This window comes from Mustelus asterias, chromosome 9 (assembly GCF_964213995.1).
Source record: "Mustelus asterias chromosome 9, sMusAst1.hap1.1, whole genome shotgun sequence".
NCBI lineage: Eukaryota > Metazoa > Chordata > Chondrichthyes > Carcharhiniformes > Triakidae > Mustelus > Mustelus asterias.
This window is the reverse complement of record NC_135809.1, coordinates 119235138-119254856: the sequence shown is the minus strand read 5'-3', so window position 1 is coordinate 119254856 and position 19719 is coordinate 119235138. Positions and strand designations below refer to the sequence as shown.

The 19719-nt window shown below is 42.0% G+C and overlaps 1 protein-coding gene across 3 annotated transcripts in view; it reads left to right on the top strand.

The window, feature by feature from the left end:
• cstf3 (cleavage stimulation factor, 3' pre-RNA, subunit 3) overlaps nt 1–19719 on the top strand; it is a 146907-nt gene that overhangs the window by 43801 nt on the left and 83387 nt on the right. Inside the window, exon 2 of one of the 3 annotated variants that reach the window (XM_078220955.1) lies at nt 922–1163. The exons of the other annotated variants lie outside the window; for them this stretch is intronic. Coding sequence (XP_078077081.1) covers nt 1158–1163 — 6 coding nt within the window. The 5' untranslated portion in view covers nt 922–1157. The remainder of the gene's footprint in view (nt 1–921; nt 1164–19719) is intronic. 3 annotated transcript variants of the gene reach the window in all.

Below are 19719 nucleotides of genomic sequence, written 5' to 3'. Positions count from 1 at the left end.
AGAACACAGCCTTGTGGGGCACCGGTGTTGAGGATAATCGTGGAGGAGGTGTTGTTGCCCATCTTAACCCACAGACCACAATAAGTAAGGAAGTTCAGGATCCAGTCACAGAGGGAGCAGCCAAGGCCCAGGCCACAGCTCGGACAGGAGTTTCGTCTGAATAATGGTGTTGAAGGCTGAGCTGTAGTCAATAAATAGGAGTCTTAACATCGGTGCTTGAATAGGCTAGGGTTTTCTTTGGAACAGAGGAGGTTAGCTTATGGGGAGACCTTATAGAAGTGTGTAAAATTGAGCAATCTAAATAGTGAATAGGAATTCACTATTACCCTAGGTTGAAGAGTCCATAACCAGGGAGGATAGATTTTAGGTTAAGTAGGTAGTGTTTTGGAAGGCATTCAAGATGAGGTTTTTGGTGGGGAGTCTGGTACTCTCTGCCTTGATTGGGTGGTAGAGGTGAAAACCCTCAGCGTTTAAAAGACACTTGGAATATGCACTTGAAGGCTATGGATCAAGGGTTGAAAAGCCCTACTTTTGGGCTGAAAGTAGAATTAGACTGAATGGCTACTTGCTGACCAGCATAGGCATGGCGGGTCAAATGGTTGTCTTTCTTGTTGCAACTTTATTTGATTCTGATGATGGGTTTAGGCCTCTCAATCTTGAATTACATTTACATTGGTTTGAATTAATTGCCATTAACATGGAAAAGAGCCTTGAGCCCAAGAAAGCCAAATGAAAATGAATTGTTAGGAAGAATGACTGAAAATCTGGAATAAAAACAAAATGCTGGAAAAACAGCAAAAGCAATATAGAGTTAACATTGAGTCCAATCTTGCATTTCGTTGGAACCAATTATTAACCCTTTCTCACTTCACATGCTGCCAGACCTGCTGAGTTTTCCAGTGTTTTCTATTTTTATTTCAGATTTCTAGCATCCCCAGTACATTGCTTTATTAACTGAAAGCATATCCAGATATGAGCTAAAGGGTCTTGAAGGATGGCAGGCTGCTTGATGGCTTCTGATGGGATAATTGATGAGAGTGCACGTACAAGAGTCGTGATCAAAGGGACATTGGATTTGTCGTGTTGGGAAGACCTTGGAGGAATTTAAACATGAAATTTTACATGGCCTTTTGAGACCTGAAAGCCAGTGTATATCAATGAAAGTAAGTGCAATGTGTGGACAGGAATTGATAGGATGAAGGTGGCTGGTGCTTTGGTTGAGCTGAAGTTGATAGGGTGAGGAATAAGATGCCAAGTACACATTGAATGCTCTTATCGAGTCTGGAGGTGTTAGACATGAGAGTTTCGGTGGCTGATGGGTTGAGGTAGGTGTGGAAATGTATGTTTACAGATGTAGTAGTAGATGGATGGTCTTTGTAATGGTGAGGATATAGGTTTTCAAATCAGTTTGTGCTCAGCAAATATGGTGTTGATCTTTGAACAATTGCAGTTAATGTTTCCTTTTCCCTTCATGTCATTCCAACTAGTGGGCATTGCTTTATAAAATTTTAACTCATCCAATCCTGGTTTATTAATATTGTCAGTAGTAGTGACGTTGGAAAACTTATCCGTTGGTGTGAATATTTGGACTGGATTTTCTGAATCATGGTTCATTTCTCTCACGCTTTGCAAGAAGAAGGGAAGAGAAAATGTTTACTGCCAGTGGTGCCAAGGATTTATACTGAGCTGCCAATCTACAAAAAAATCAAATTGGAAATACTGTTAAATGTTCCAGTTTACAAAAATTAAGCATTTACTTAAAAGGGCATGTCAGGGTGCACATATAGCTCTATCTTAGTAATGTGCCTTCTGTGTGACATTGGCCCGTAACTTCCTCAGATTGGCAATCACTGGCGCATTGCCACTCCCTAGCCACTTAACTTCCCTGGAATTCCAAGCACCTGTCTTACCCGACCTTGCTCACTGAGGCTGGGTCAGACTGCAACAGCGAAGCAAGTCTCCGGCTCCAGCAGCGAGGTGTAAAAGGAGCGCAGTGAAGGAAGGGATGCCCTCTTTTTAAGGCACTAGCTGTAAAGCAGGTGAGATGAAAGGGCGAAGGTAAGTGTATGGAACTGGGCGGGGGGGTCCCATGTGAGACCCAGTCTGGGTCTTTAAAATAGTTACTGGGGTTAGAAGTGTTTTCTTTTCCTTCTAACTCTTTCAGACCAACTATGAGGGTAAAAGTGGCAGAACCACCTAAATTTAGCGATTTAAATTGCTTTGTCGGATGGCTTGCAACCCAATTGTCCACAGAAAGTTAAACCCTTGTGTGGAAACTTCCGAGAGGGGTTCCCCAGCGTATCTTTGGGGTACCCTCCAAATGCAGTGTTGGGGGCCAGGAAGTAATGGCCCATTGTATTATCCTCACTTGTGGAATGGTGGATCCTCTGGCACTGAGCAATGCCATGGACATCTGTCTACTAGACACAATGATTTACACATTTTTCAAAGGCTGGCTAACTGGCACAAATACTGGTGCATATCCACACACCCACTTCTGAAAGACAGGTCAGCTGCCCAATGGTGTCTGCGCCATTCTTTGAATCAATATGCCAAAATAGAAAATAGATGCAGATGGGTGGAAATACGGACTTATGGGACTTCATGCTCCTTTTCTGATTAGTGTAAGTAAAGTTCAGAGATCACAAGTTGAAAGCCTGTGACTACCCAGGATGCATTCAATTCTGTGGTTGCAATTCATATTTATATCCATATCAAATGTTAAACACATTTGATATTTATAGGATAAATGACTTTGGTCTGACTTTTTAAAAGATATCTTGGAATGCTGCAGTTTTCAAGCATGCATGTAGTTTGGTTCCCTTTGGGTCGTATAAATTTACAGCATGGAAACAGGCCCTTCAGCCCTTTTTTTTTTTAAACCCCTAAGCTAGTCCCAATTGCCTGCATTTGGCCCATATCCCTCTAGACCCATCTTATCCATGTAACTGTCTAAATGTTTTTTAAAAGACAAAATTGTACCCGCCTCTACTACTACCTCTGGCAGCTTATTCCAGACACTCACCACCCTCTGGAAAAAATTGCCCCTCCGGACTCTTTTGTATCTCTCCCTTCTCACCTTAAACCTATGTCCTCTAGTTTTAAACTCCCCTACCTTTGGGAAAAGATATTGACTAGCTGATCTATGCCCCTCTTTATTTTATAGACCTCCTATAAGATCACCCCTCAGCCTCCTACACTCCAGAGAAAATAGTCCCAGTCTATTCAGCCTCTTATAACTCAAATCATCAAGTCCCGGCAGCATCCTACAGTATGTAATAATTGAAGTTGCTGAGCCAAAAATTAGAAATTATTTGTAGTGTATACTCAACAAGCAAGGGCCAAGACGGGAGGAAAACAAGGATTGATAACCAATAGGAGTTTCTTGAAGGGAAAAAGCAAGTTCCAGTGGAAGGCAGATTCAACTCTAACAGAGTCACAGGTGGACAGAATGGTGAAGAAGGCATTCGGCATGCTTGGTTTCATCGGTCAGAACATTGAATACAGGAGTTGGAATGTCTTGTTGAAGTTGTACGATAAATTGGTATGGCCACACTTGGAATACTGTGTGCAGTTCTGGTCACCCTATTAAAGAAAGGATATTATTAAACTAGAAAGAGTGCAGAAAAGATTTACTAGGATTCTACTGGGACTTGATGGATTGAGTTATAAGAAGAGGCTGGATAGACTGGGACTTTTTTCTCTGGAGCGTAGGGGGCTGAGGGGTGATCTTCTGGAGGTCTATAAAATAATGAGGGGCATAGATCAGCTAGATAGTCGATATATCTTTTCCCAAAGGTAGGGGAGTCTAAAACTAGAGGGCATAGGTTTAAGGTGAGAGGATAGAGATACAAAAGGGTCCGGATAGGCAATTTTTTCAGAGTGGTGAGTGTCTGGAACAAGCTGCCAGAGGTAGTAGTAGAGGCAGGTACAATTTTGTCTTTTAAAAAGCATTTAGATAGTTACATGGGTATGATGGGTATAGAGGAATATGGGCCAAATGCAGGCAATTGGGAATAGCTTGGGGTTTTTTTTTAAAAAGGGCGGCATGGACAAGTTGGGCCGAAGGGCCTGTTTCCATGCTGTAAACCTCTATGACTCTAGATGAAGAATGACAGCTGAAATCCAGGAATGATTTTGTCAGCACTAGTCGTTCATCTGCAATATGCTGAAATAGAATTTGTGTAATCAGTTGTAATTAGCTATACAAAGAACATAACTAAGTCCTGATATTGCATTAACATTGTAACCTTATAAAATATGCTACCCAGTTGATGCTGAGTAAAAATAATGCTTATTAAATTAATTATAGTTAATTCCATACATCAAGTACTCGGTGAAATGCCTTGTATTGCCCAATATAGCCCCCATTTCTATCCTGTCCACACTTATGGCACAAATCATAGAATCCCAACAGTGCTGAAGAAGGCTATTTGGCCCATCAAGCCTGTACCAACAACAATCCCAGGCCCTATTCCCATAACTCCACAAATTTACCCTACTAATCCCCGTGACACTAAGGGGCAATTTAGCATGGCCAATCAACCTAACCTGCATATCTTTTGGAGTGTGGGAGGAAACCCAAGCAGACATGAGGAGAATATGCAAATTCCACAAAGTCACCCAAGACTGGAATTGAACCCGGGTCCCTAGCGCTGTGCGACAGCAGTGCTAACCACTTTACCACAGTGCTGCCCTATAACCGTTTTCCATTGGCTGCAACGGTGTCACTTAATAGGTGCCTTTTAAGCATGCAGACTATATTGTTCAGTTCCTGCTGCTTGAACTTTGAAGTATGATTCATTGAGTGATATGTCTGTCATTGTCAATTCAGAATCTCCAGGAGCCCCGCTGCCTCTAGAACAGTGGTCCCCAATCTTTTCCTTTATGTGGACCACTAGATCGTCATCAAAAATGTTTGTGGACCACGGCGCATGCAAGCTGTTTTAAACATTGTTTTTGATAAGGCCTATGGCTGACACGGGTCGAACTTGTATAACAATGAGTATTAAAAATGCAGCTATTTCTAATAGTCTATGATGCACATTCACAAATGCATTGCACTCGTCACAGCACATTTACCTGCAGTGTGCCTACCAGTGGAAACAAATAACACTTAACCTAATGAGATGGTTGATGTTGTTTCAAAGATGTCAAACGCTGGATGCCAGATTCCAGGGATGACAATCCGAGATCTATTTCAATGTTAAATTTATACCAATATTTGATCTTCAATGTGACAAGCCCTGAAAATCCAGTTTTGCAAAGATAGTTTGGAGGAAAAGGCATTAGAAATATTATTGCCTTATTGAATAGTTCTGGGTATTCCAAAGCAGCTTTAAACCAAAGGTCAGGTAGTTCTGAGAATCCAGCTTTAAAACACTGTCACTGTTAAAAGCGAGTTGTTAGACTCCTTACTGTTAAAAGCGAGCAGAGGACAACCAAAAAAGCAATAAGGGGGGAGAAGATGAAATGAGTGTAAGCTAGCTAGTAATATAAAAGAACATGGGAAGAGGTTTTCTTCAATATATAAAAGACGAGAGAGGCAAAAATTTTCCATTGGACCACTGGAAAATGAGGCTGGAGAAGTAATAATAGGAAACCAAGCAATGGCAGAAGAACTGAATAGTTACTATGCATCAGTTTTCGCGGTGGAAGACACCAGTAGAATGCCAGAGCTCCAGGAAAGTCAGAGGGCACAGATGAGTGTAGTGGTCATCACTAAGGAGAAGGTTCTGGGGAAACAAAGGTCTGAAGGTGGATAAATCACCTGGACCAGATGAACTTCACCCCAGGGTGAAGAGATAGCTGTGGAAATTGTGGAGGCATTGGTGGTGATCTTTCAGGAATCACTGGAGGCGGGTGGGTACCAGAAGACTGGAAAGTAGCTAATGTAATGCCACGGTTTAAGAAGGGAGGGAAGCAGCAGATGGGAAATTATAGGCCAGTTAGCCTGACTTTGGTCATTGGCAAGATTTTAGAATCCATTATTAAAGATGAGGTTGCAGAGTACTTGGAAGTGCATAATAAAGTGGGACTGAGTCAGCATAGCTTTGTCAAGGGAAGGTCATGTCTGGCAAATTTGTTGGAGTTCTTTTGAGGAGGTAACAAGGAAGTTAGATAAAGGAGAACCAGTGGGCATGATTTATTTAGATTTCCAAAAGGCCTTTGACAAGTAGGAGACTGTTAAATAAGTTAAGAACCCATGGTGTTAAGGGTAAGATCATGGCATGGATAGAGGATTGGCTGACTGGCAGAAGGCAGAGTGGGGATAAAGCAGTCTTTTTCAGGATGGCAGCCGGTGACTAGTGTGCCTCAGGGATCAGTGCTAGGACCACAACTTTTCACAATATACATGAACGATTTGGAGGAAGGAACTGAAGGCACTGTTACTAAGTTTGCAGAAGATACAAAGATAAGTAGTGGGACAGGCAATATTGAGGAAGCAGAGGGGCTGCAGAAGGATTTGGACAGGTTAGGAGAGTGGGCAAGGAAGCGGCAGATGGAATACAATGTGCAAAAGTGAGGTTACGCACTTAGGAAGGAGGAATGGAGGCATAGACTATTTTCTAAATGGAAAAATGGTTAGGAAATCAGAAACACAAAGGGACTTGGGAGTCATTGTTCAAAATTCTCTTCAGGTTAACGTGCAGGTCTAGTCGGTAATTAGGAAGGCAAATGCAATGTTAGCATTCATGTCGAGAGGGCTAGAATACAAGAGCAGGGATGTACTGCTGAGGCTGTATAGGGCTCTGGTCAGACCCCATTTGGCGTATTGTTAGCAGTTTTGGGCCCCATATCTAAGGAAGGATGTGCTGGCCTTGGAAAGGGTCCAGAGGAGGTCCACAAGAATGATCCCTCGGTTGAAGAGCTTGTTGTATGAGGAACGGTTGAGGACTCTGGCTCTGTACTCATTAGAGTTTAGAAGGATGAGGAGAGATCTTATTGAAACATACAGGATACTGCGAGGCCTGGATAGAGTGGACGTGGAGAGGATGTTTCCACTAGTAGGAAAAACTAGAACCAGAGGGCACAACCTCAGGCTAAAGGGACGATCTTTTAAAACAGGTGAGAAGGAATTTGTTCATCCAGAGAGTGGTGAATCTGTGGAACTCTGCCGCAGAAGGCTGTGGAGGCCAGGTCATTGAGTGTCTTTAAGACAGAGATAGATAGGTTCTTGATAAGGGGATCAGGGGTTATAGGGAAAAGGCAGGAGAATAGGGATGAGAAAAATATCAGCCATGATTGAATGGCGGAGCAGACTTGATGGGCCGAGTGGCCTAATTCTGCTCCTGTGCCTTAAGGTCTTATGACAGGACAGTTTCACAAGGCTGTCTTGATGTCATCAAGCTCGCAAAGAAAATTTGTACCCAATTGATTTTTGCGTTGGAAAAAGGAAAGTTCTTGCATAGCTGTGTCTTCAAACTTTGCAGTTGCGCTCTGTCATGCTTCATGCTGGAAGTTATATTTCTGTCGTGGCCAAAAATCTGACAAGGTTCGGAAATGAGTTGTAATTTGACTTATCAGGTCATTTGGTCCCCATTTCTACTGCCTTGATCATTGCTTCTATTTTCTCTTGCACATGAAAAACTCTCTGATTCTGCAAATAAATCATTGCTTATCTGCAGATTGGGGATTGTTGTTTGACTGCCTGGAGCTGATAATTTTGCACGGATTGGTGCTGAACTCTGGTTCTTTCATTACCATCTGCACACTCTGAACAATGATGAGTCAGTTGACCAGCTTTGGTTTCTGTTGGAGGTGAAGTTTGTTGACCAAAGCTCTTGGGAATTGTGGCCAGTTTTGGACCTGCTCATTCTGTTTTGACCTCTCAAACCAATATTCCCATTCAATCTGCGTGCTAAGAAATCAAGCACAAGGTCCATCTTGGGTGGTTTGTCATGAGCTTCATCTGTGTATTTACTTGAGATGACCTACTCCAGCTGAAAGTTGGAAAACAAAATCTCCATTATTGTAGGCGCTTCATGCCTGTATGCAATCTCTGTTTTCATCAGATGAGTGATCAATAGTGCTGAGGAAGTTGATTTAATTGCCTACCTGTATGTTCTCAATGGAGGTAATAGATGGGAAGTCTATCTGACTTGGCGGCCACTGATTATCTTCAATTATGCTTGGTTCTTCATTATCAACAGAGCTTTGCATCTCATTTATTTTGCAACCTTATTGCCAATTTCAGGAACGGGGCAGCACAGTGGTGAGCACTGTTGCATCACAGTGCCAGGGACCTGGCTTCGATTCCCGCCATGGATCACTGCAGAGTTTGCATGTTCTCCCAGTGTCTGCGTGGGTTTCCTCCGGGTGTTCCGGTTTCCTCCCACAGTCCAAAAGATGTGCTGGTTAGTTGCATTGGCCATGCTAAATCCTCAATGTACCCAAACAGATGCCGGAGTGTGGCGACTAGGGGACTTTCACAGAAACGTCATTGCAGTGTTAATGTAAACCTTCTTGTGATACTGATAAATAAACTTTAAAATTTCTTTGGTCGGTCAAATCTTTTTGTAGTTTGCATCTTCTACGCTGTGCATGATTCCACTGGCAGCACAGCTCAATCGCATAGCAGGTTGCCGGGCACTACAGTCAATCTCTGCACACCTCTCATCTAATTATCATTCATCCCTTTTGAATCACCTAGTGTGGTTTCAGTTTGCTTGGGTCCCTTGGACTCTGAGAGACAGACAGCAGTGGTACTGAAGGCCAGCTCAGTGTGGCAGCTGGAGCAACCACCTGTATGTGTGGAAATGCAAAAACAGTTCTGCAGAACCAGGTCAGGTGTATGGATAAGCAAAGTCATGAGATCTGGGTACTATGACACTGCTATGAATCATGGTGTCGGGTACTCCAAGACAGTGGCCAAGTGGACTGGAGACGCAGTTACACCATCAACTGAACAGCAGGAAAACACGTTAGGCCCAACATGGCCAGTATTTGATGTGGGACTCCATTTGCAGCTGACTTTCTCTTTGGCTTTGCAAGAAGGGATTACCTAACTTTGAGGGAATACAATACATAATGCTGGAAACTGTTAGCAAATCAAGCGGCTTCTGCAACATTAACATGTTTCCTTTATTTAAATATGTGGCCTGACTTACTGAGTTCCAGCATTCCCTGTTGCAGATTTACAGTACCTACACTATTTTTGATTTGCTCCACCAAAACTACCTGCTGCTCTGCTCATCTGGCGTACTAAGATAACACAACTGCCATTTTCAAACTCCGCCTTCTTCACCAATGTTTGTTGACATGCCCAAACTCATTGGTTAGTCTTGATTCCTCAGCCTGCTTTTCTGGAATCTATGGTACAATCTTCCTGCAGTGTTCACCACTACCCGCACTCTACATCCAGCTCTTCCACAACTACTCCTGGCTCCAGTCCCAAGAATTTGCTGCTCTTCTATTTCATTCCGTGGCCCCATTGTAACTTCCGTCTCTGACACTGTCCTGTTTGTGGTTACCTGACCCTTCTATTTTAATGATCTGTTGCCCACCTCCCTTTCTTCTCTAAGGTGTCTCTATGTATGGCCACCGACCAGATCTACATCCAGCTCCTTCTGAATTTTTCTAACTAAGTCTTCACCCCCCTCTTGGCACTAAAACGGCCCTAAGCAAAGTCGTGAACATTTTCCACGAATGACCATGGAATGCTTTCCCTTAAGCTCAATGGATGCTATCAAATACTGCATTCATACTACCCTGTTCCTTTCCAGATTCATAAAAAATCATAGAAACTCTACAGTGCAAAGGAGGCCATTCAGCCCATCGAGCCTGTACCAACAACAATTCCACCCAGGCCCTATCCCTGTAATTCCATGTATTTACCTTGCTAGTCCCCCTGACACTAAAGGACAATTTAGCAAGGCCAATCAACCTAACCCACACCTTTTGACTGTGGGACGAAATTGGAGCACCCAGAGGAAATGCACACAGAAGGGGAGAACATGCAGGTCCTGAGGCTGGAATTGAACCGAGGTCCCTGGTGCTGTGAGGCAGCAGTGGTAACCACCCATTTCTGCTATATGATCATTAATAACTTTTCATCCATCCTAATAGCTGTTGAGGATTGATCCTCGATCCCTTCCGCTAGCTGCTACACATCGGTGACACTAGAGCACTCAGCTCTATTTCTGATCCCCCCTACCATCCTGCTTTCAGACTCCTAGTCTAATTTCCAGTCATGACCTCATTTGCCATACACCAGAAAGATCAAAGCCATTGTATTTTGTCCCTGCAACAAGCCGCATATTCTTGTCATTGACTTCCATCCCCCTCTGGCCACCAATTCAGGTTAAACTCAACACAGTCCATTTCTTTGACTTTGGCCATGTACATTCCCCATTCTTTTGAGCCATTGTTAGTGGCCTGTATGCAGCCAGTTAGGTCCCAGTACATGGCATTCCCTACTTCATCCTTTGTGTTCTTAAAAGTTAAAATACCTCTATCTGTAACATGTTAAATATTAATGGCCTGTCGCTAAATATTAATGGCCTGTCGCTCCTGTGTCCTTTCCCTGTTATAAATTCCCATGGCTATTTTTGTGGAAACTACCTATGTAATTAGACCTTCCTGTCAGTGCAGATGCAGGAGTAATTGTGCATGCCAGGAAAATTCTTAGTTAACGTGTGGTGTGATAGATTCTCCAATATCTTTACTCCCGATGGATGCTTGTACTCCATGATTTTCTTACGAAGTTGCAAACCAAACTACCTTTCTGATTGTTATCTAGCGATTAGTGGTGGAGCTGAACATGAACCCAAAATAAACCTGTTAAGTTGAAAGTACTCTTGAGGAAGCAAAGCTCAAAGTTCTCTGAATGCCTCATTAGAGAAGTTTCTCAAGAGAAAGTGTCAAAAAATGGTTAGATCATATTGCTCTCATTTGATTGAGTTGCCAGAATATTGACTGGAGAGGAAACTATGAACGTTTGTCAGAACGTATGAGTCTTTATATAACAAGTGGTTGGAGTGAATTTTGGGCGGTAGTTCAAATGTCTTAAATAGCATTTACAGAGTTTGTTTACCCGAATTGCTATCCACATTCTACTGTAATACATTAGAGTTTTAGTTTTCTGTGGAACAGTTTTTCTTGCTACTGCCACCAGCAGAGATCTAGCCAAATATATCTTACTCATTTCCAATATATATTAATTTTTGATCCTAAATGTAATGTGGACAGTTTTGCTTAAGATATGTGGATATTTTCTCCATTCATTAAGGACCTTTTGTAAACTGCTCTATAGTTGAGTTGGGTTAAATTTTTAATCCTATTATGTACTTTTGCAGTATGTTATCGTAACTCTTTTTCACTTGTGTACTGTTTTTGATTATAATGGCCAGGTACTGTAGAAGCATTTTACTTGCAGATAAGGACTACTATTTTAAATTCTTGAACGTGTTTGTCATATTGGAAGTTGTAAGAACTACATTGTAGTTGCATACAAGTTTCAATAATTGTGATTAATGTCTGTCTCCAAGTGCTGGTACAGAAATATTTTGACCTGGTGATTTTAAGCATGTGTATAACAGCTTGCATTGATGTAATGTTTTGAAGTGGTGTTGATTGAGTAATAAATATTGGCCTTGACACTGGGGATAACATTTATTTATTACTCAATCAACACCACTTCTAAAAAGTGCGCAAGTTAGCTGCCATGTTTCGCTGAGGTGATTTAGTAAGATGGATGGATGTTCTTAGACTGGCAGTTCATATTGTCGTCATTTGTACTTTGCAGCAGTGTGACCTCTGGTCTTCCTGTACGCACACTGGGGTTTGCGAGTTTAATGTAAAAATCCGTGGTTCCCAAAGTGGGGTGTGCATACCCCTGGGAGTATGTCAATTGTCTCTAATGGCAGATTTTCAGGGTTGAGAATTTTTTTTCTGATCTCTGCCTCCCCTCTTTCTGTAGTCCAGGGGTTCCCAAATGCATGTCTCTGGTGCTCGGGTTCATACGCTGCCACTCCTGTCCTGCTGTTGCCCCAGTTTACAGTTTGTTTCGCTCCTGGTTGAGGCCATCACCATGGTCAAATAATGTCTCAAAGGTACAATGGAGTGAGTAGCGAAGGAGGTTGGAAAGAGGAGCTGCTGCATGAGTGAGTGGGTAGGGGGAGTTTAGACAGAGGGACTGCTGAGTGGGGGGTTGTGGTGTTGCGAAGAAGCTCTTCAAGTGCTTGTGCTCCAATGAACAGGCTCATTTGTCACATTAAGGATATAGACGTTTACTTGTGATGTGTAATCATTTTTTTAAAAGTTATTAGAGGTGTAGATAACAAATTTTCTGTATGGGCATGCAAGATATTGGTAAATCTGAATGGGGTACATGACCCTAAAGGTGTGGGAACCACTAACATCAATCAATAGTATTTAAAACACACAATTCCACTGCATGCCTCCAGTACAGTTGGCTGCACTGTATTCCCTGGAGAGGTGATCTGCAATCCAGACGTTTATATGGCTCACTCTTAATGTATCCTGATATTGTTTCAACTGACCATCTTGATGTCCTTTGCCCTGATATGGTTCCCCATTGAAGATTGCTTATCATCCATGGCCTGCCCATTAAGTTGAATTTTCTGGAGGGTGATCTCCATGCCCCTAATGATGGAAGAGCTTGTTTGTCATCAAAATCTCATTATGGACCTAGGATGCTTTGGGGGAAATGTTTCAGAGCTTTGATGTAGTGTCTGTGGATTCTATGCCATGCAGCAGGGTGGTAAGGACAGTGGCCTGATGGAGTCTGATTTTAGTTTTCAGCTTAATGTCATGCTGCCTCTAGACACTTGGAGCCGGCTGTAGGCAGAACTTGCTTTCTGGATGGGTGAATGGATATCTTCATAGAGCACACTACCAATGTATAAGAAATTTTCACTGGCATGGAGATTGGACTGGTGCCATGAATAGTTATGCCTTGTTCTTCCATGAGTATGCCTGGTGCTGGCTGAAACATAACCTCAATCTTATAGTCACTAATTTGGAGCCAAAATTTTTGGCAGCACTCAAAATTTGTTTGCCATAATCTGGATGTCTTGGCCACTAGGGCACAGTCATCCGCATAGAGAAGCACTCTGATTATTACTGTTCTGCCTTTAGCATGTAGCCAAGAGAGATGGAAGAGCTTTCCTGAACAGAACCTGATTTTGATGTCTGTCTTTGGCATCCCAAATAATTGCAGAAAATAAGTGATCGAAGAGTTGGGGTTTGCTTTATGTTGCTGGTTACCACAAAGGCAACGGGCATTTCACAGGCATAAGCATGTCCAACTGTGAAATCGTGCAATGGGTGCAAGCTATTGACAACCTTTGACAATTTGTCAAGTTTCTGCATTGCAACAGTGGCTATACTTGACTAGTTTATTCATGATAAAGTGCTTTGGGATTTGCTGAAGCTGTGAAAGGCACTATGAAAGTGTGAGTTGCCTTTGTTTTAGGAGTGAACTAAAGGAAGAGATATTGGAAGACTGACTAAAAATTTGGCCAAAGAGCTGAGGGGTGGAGAGGCAATAATTTGTTGCATGTGGGGCACATTACAGCTATTAATCATCCCTCATCAGGCATCAAGGTTGCCAAATTGACAGGTACTGATCAGGATCGGATTTGATTTGTCCTCAATTAACCTTGGTATGCCCAATTTGTCCTCAATTAACCTTGCTGTGCAAGAGCAAAATGTACTCCTCTACCACCAACAGCTGACAGTATATAATATGGAGCTTTTATGGATTGTATGGCTCCAATACTCACTGGACAGACAACCTTGTGAACCATTGGAAATTGCCTTATGCTAATCTGATTTGTCATTCTCACTCGTAAGAGCATCCTTGTATAACATGACATGCGATACATCTATAAATTAGTACAATATAGAAGGATGACCTGAATTCAGGAAACAAGGATATAGAAGCAGTTTGAGTAGAGATGAGGAATGATAAAGGTAAGAAGTCATTTGTGGGAATGGTGTATAGGCCCCCTAACAGTAACCACAAGTAGATGGGGTATCAAAGAAACAACAGTGGGAGTTTGTCAGAAAGGAATATCATGGGGGATTTTAATCTACATAGACTGGCATAATCAGGGGCAAAGGTAGCATAGTTGACCAATTCATAGAATGTTTTCGGGATAATTTCTTAGATTTCTGAAGCCAGCCAAGGAGCAACAAATACTGGACCTGGTATTGTGCAATGAAATTGGATTAATTAATGATCACCAGGCGAAGACACACCTAGGTAGTGGTGATCATAATATGATTTTGCATTCTGTTTGAGGAAGAGTGGTCTCAGACTAATATTTTAAACTTAAGGGCAATTAAGAGAACATGAAAATGGAGCTAGCAAAATGAACTGGCAATTTGGGTTAAGGGATAGGTCAATAGAGAAGCAGTGGCAGATATTAAGGGGATATTTCAGAATGCACAGATGTACTACAATGACAAAAATCCACCCCTAGATAACTAAAGTTAAAAGTAGAAGAAAAAGCATATAATTGCACAAAGATGGTTGGTGGGTCAGAAGATTGGACAGAATATAAAAAAACAGAAAATAATGACTCAAAGATTAATAAGATGGGGGGGAAAAGTACAAAATAAATTAGCTAGAAATATAAATGAGTTTCTATAGATATTTATATATAAAAAAACAAAATTTGACAAAGTGAGCATTGGTCCTGTAGAAAATGAGTCTAGGGTGTTGAAAATGAGATGGCAGATGAATTGAAGAGATACTTTGCATTGGTCTTTGCTACAGAGGATTCAAGTAACATCTCAGAAATAACTTAATCAGAATTGGAAGGGAGGGAGGAACTCTAGAAAATTATAGTCACCAAGAAAGTGGCATTTAGCAAATTGTGGAATTGCAGGTTGACAAGTCCCAGGGTCCTGATGGATTTTATTTTAGGGCCTTAAAGGTGGCTAGTGAGGTAGTTAATGCATTCATTTTAATTTTGTAAAATTCACTAGATTCAAGGAAGGTTCCATTAAATTGGTAAATAGCTCGTGTAATTCATTTATTCAGAAACGGAGGTAGATAGAAAGTAGGAAACTATAGGTCAGGGAGCTTATCTGTCATTCGGAAAATATTAAACTATTATTAAAGATGTTATAACAGGGCACTTTGATAATTTCAAGTTAATCAGGCAGAGAACATGGTTTTGTGAAAGGGAAATCATGTTTAACTAATTTATTGATCTTTGAAGTAACAGGTGGTGTGGATTGAGGGAAACCGATGAATGTACTGTACTTAGATTTTCAGAAGGCATTTGATAAGATACCTCATCAAAGGTTATTGTGGAAAATAAAAGCTCGTGTAGGGAGAAACCTAGTGACATGATAGAAGATTGGCTAGCTAGTAGGAAACCGGCATCAATGGATCGTTTTCTGGTTAGCACGATGTGATGAATGGTGTTCCCCGGGGTCAATGTTGGGGCCTCAATCTTTTATAATTTATGGTACCATACCGATGGTATAGTTGCTAAATTTGCTGATGACACAAAGATAGGTAGGAAAGTAAGTTCTGAAGAGGACATAAGAGGATATAGGTAGCTGAACGGCAAAGAGCTGACAAACAGAGTATAATGTGGGAAAATGTGAGGTGCATTTTGGCAAGATGAATAAAAAAGCATGTTATCTAAATGGTGAGAGTTTGCAGAAGAGCTCTAAGATGTAGAGGGATCTGGATGTTCTAGTGCATCAATTGCAAAAGGTTGTCATGCTGATGCAGCAAGTAATTAGCAAAACTAATAGAATGTTGTATTAAAGGAGAATTGAATACAAGAGTAGGGAGGTTATGCTTCAATTATACAGGGCATTGGTGGGATCGCATCCAAAGCATTCTGTACTGGTCTCCTTATTTAAGGAAAAATGTAAATGAATTGGAAGCAGTTTGGAGAAGCTTTCTAGATTTAATACCTGCAATAGGTGGGTTGTCTCATGGGCTAGACAAGCTAAGCTTGTATCTGCTGGAATTTAGAGCAAGAGATGACTCGATTGAAACTTGCGAGAGCAAGAGCTAACTCAAGTTTATTGGGGATAGGCAGGAATGTGAAAGTGAGGTTAAAATGAGATTAGCCGTGGTCTTATTGAATGGTGGAGCAGGCTTTAGGAGCTAAGTGGCCTACTCCTTCATATGTTCGTAATAAATGCATGTACAGTGAAGCCCCACTGTTCACAACTTGCTGGCTCATGTTTTCACTTATCTGCACTTTGCTCACATGATAGCGAAGCAGTGTACGATGTTGGCTTATCTGTAGTTTCTTCTGCCCCTCTTTTCCCTGGGAAGACAGCAGCCTTGCTGGAGCAGCGGCTGGAATGATTTCAGCTGGAGTGCAGCCCAAATGAAGAGGTTCACCTGAAGTATCCACTACTGAGTCCAGGGCTGCAATAGCAAACGGCTCTATTCAACTTTAAATCATCTTTGATACATTGCTCAGATGCTCTGTCTGTTTTGTATAGGTACTGCACCACAATTTGCTGTAGAATTGCTGTCCTTGAATGGTTGGCAGGTAAGATTAAGGAGAACCCTAAGGCGTTCTATAAATATGTGAAGAGTAAAAGGATGAGATGTGAAGGAATAGGACCTATAAAATGTGACGGTGCGAAAGTCTGTACAGAACCGGAAGAAATAGCAGAGGTGCTTAATGAATATTTTACCTCTGTATTCACGGTGGAAAAAGTCCTGGGTGGTTGTACTACAGGATTGAGGCAGACTGAAAAGATTAAGTATGTGGACATTAAGAAAGAGGATGCGTTGGAAATTTTGAATAGCATCAAGATAGATAAGTCGCCGGGACCGGATGGGATGTACCCCAGGTTACTGTGGGAGGCGAGGGAAGAGATTGCAGAGCCTCTGGCGATGATCTTTGCGTCATCGATGGAGACGGGAGAGGTTCCAGAGGATTGCGGGTGTGGTTCCTATATTCAAGAAAGGGAATAGGGATAGCCCAGGAAATTACCGACCGGTGAGTCTAACCTCAGTGGTTGGTAAGTTGATGGAGAAGATCCTGAGGGACAGGATTTATGAACATTTAGAGAAGTTTAGTATGCTCAAAAGTAGTCAGCACAGCTTTGTCAAAGGCAAATCGTGCCTTACGAGCCTGGTGGAGTTCTTTGAAAATGTGACTAAACACATTGACGAAGGAAAAGCGGTAGATGTGGTTTACATAGACTTCAGCAAGGCGTTCGATAAGGTCCCCCATGCAAGACTTTTCGAGAAAGTGAGAGGGCATGGGATCCAAGGGGCTGTTGCCTTGTGGGTTCAGAACTGGCTTGCCTGCAGAAGGCAGAGAGTGGTTGTAGATGGGTCTTTTTCTGAATGGAGGTCGGTCACCAGTGGAGTGCCCCAGGGATCTGTTCTGGGACCCTTGCTGTTTGTCATTTTCATAAATGACCTGGATGAGGAAGTGGAGGGATGGGTTGGTAAGTTTGCTGACGACTCAAAAGTAGGTGGTGTTGTGGATAGGTTGAAGGGATGTCAGAAGCTGCAGCGTGACATAGATGGGATGCACGACTGGGCGGAGAAGTGGCAGATGGACTTCAACCCGGATAAATGTGTAGTGGTCCATTTTGGCAGGTCAAATGGGATGAAGGAGTATAATATCAAGGGTAAGACTCTTAGCAGTGTAGAGGATCAGAAGGACCTTGGGGTCCGGGTCCGTAGGACTCTTAAATCGGCCTCGCAGGTAGAGGAGGTGGTTAAGAAGGCGTATGGTGTGCTGGCCTTCATCAATCGAGGGATTGAGTTTAGGAGTCGGGAGATAATGATGCAGCTTTATAGGACCCTCGTCAGACCCCACTTGGAGTACTGTGCTCAGTTCTGGTCGCCTCATTACAGGAGGGATGTGGAAATGATTGAAAGGGTGCAGAAAAGATTTACAAGGATGTTGCCTAGATTGGTTGGCATGCCTTATGAGGATAGGTTGAGGGAGATCGGTCTTTTCTCCTTGAAGAGACGAAGGATGAGAGGTGACCTGATAGAGGTGTACAAGATGTTGAGAGGTGGATTCTCAGAGGCTTTTTCCCAGGGCTGAAATGGCTGCTACGAGAGGACACCGGTTTAAGGTGCTGGGAAATAGGTACAGAGGAGATGTCAGGAGTAAGTTTTTCACTCAAAGGGTAGTGGGCGAGTGGAATCGGCTGCCGTCAGTGGTGGTGGAGGCAAACTCGATAGGGTCTTTTAAGAGACTTCTGGATGAGTACATGGGACTTAATAGGATTGAGGGTTATAGGTAAGCCTATATATAAGCCTAGGTAGGTAGGGACATGACCGGCGCAACTTGTGGGCCAAAGAGCCTGTTTGTGCTGTATTTTTCCTATGTTCTATCTAAGTGAGTCCCATTCAAAAGCATTATTTCTGTTTGCGATTTCACCGTTTGCAAGATTTTGTGGGAGCATAACCCCCACGAGTGGTGTGACTTTACTGTACACCTCAAATTTAATATTCACACCCTGATTCTGATTCTCATCCCCTAATGACATTTCACCTCCCCATTTCTAGCTTTTTCCAGCCCTAAAAGCCTCCAATTTCTCTGATTTACTGTTGTATGCTTCTCCCATTTTGCTGCTGATGGTACTGTCTCCATCAGAATAAGTTGCCTCTGAGCAATGTATCAAAGATGATTTAAAGTTGAATAGTTTCTGCTGAAATGCAGCCCAAATGAAGGGGACGTGAAATGTTGAGGGGATGAGAATCAGAAACGGTGTGAATGTTAAATTTGAGGTGCACAGTAAAGTCGCACCATTTGTGGGGGTTATGTTCCTGCAAAATTTTGCAAACGGTGAAATCGCAAATAAATAATGCCTTTTGAATGGGACTCAATTAGATAGGTTCCACCCATTCAAGGGCAGCAATTCTACAGCAAATTGTGGTGCAGTACCTATACACAACAGATAGAGGAGCCTGAGCAATGTTACAAATTTTTGCAAGTTGGTGATTCTGATGCCCTCTGGCAGTTAGATAAATACTGACTCGTGTGTATTCCAACCTAAAGAATGATAATTTGGCTGTAATCGGGACTACCAGCAGCTACAGTACTCAACCCCATCCTAAAGACATTTTAATAAAATGATATAGGAAAAACCAACAAATTAATTATTTTCGGAGCAGTTCTATTCAACAATTTGTGCTTTATTTGGATTCCTTTGGTTTGCGTACAAACCTGTATGAGGTTTGATTTGTATAGAGAAGCTGAGTTGATTCCAGTATAATATAAATTAATTAGCAAAATGTATTTGTTCCCACAGTAACCAAGTAGTTTGAATCTGATATGTAAAGGTACGATTGCACTGTTGCATTAATATCATTACAACGTTAAATCCAGCGTAAAGGTTTAACCCAGCTAAAATTCAGTGGCGTGAGACTTTGCAGTATGACACTGCGTGAGCTACATCACTTATGCAGTGCCAAATTGAATGAACAAGTGTTCAGGGATCACTTTTACATCTTGGGCATTTTAAAAATTGGTTAACTTAAATGTTTTAAAATGTAAAATTTTAACTTCAGGAGAATTCTCCTGGATGGGAAATTAATCAGTTGATGTAGAGCAGTAAAAATTGAGTAATTCCTGTATTGAATCCGTACTGCAATTATTTATCTCAGACTTGTACAGGTTGTAACTGCACTGGTTACTTAGTACACATGTTCATAGCTCCTTTTAAATGATCAATAATAAATTGCTATGAAATTGCATAGTGTTTTATGAAGTCATTGTCAAAGTCCTAATCTTT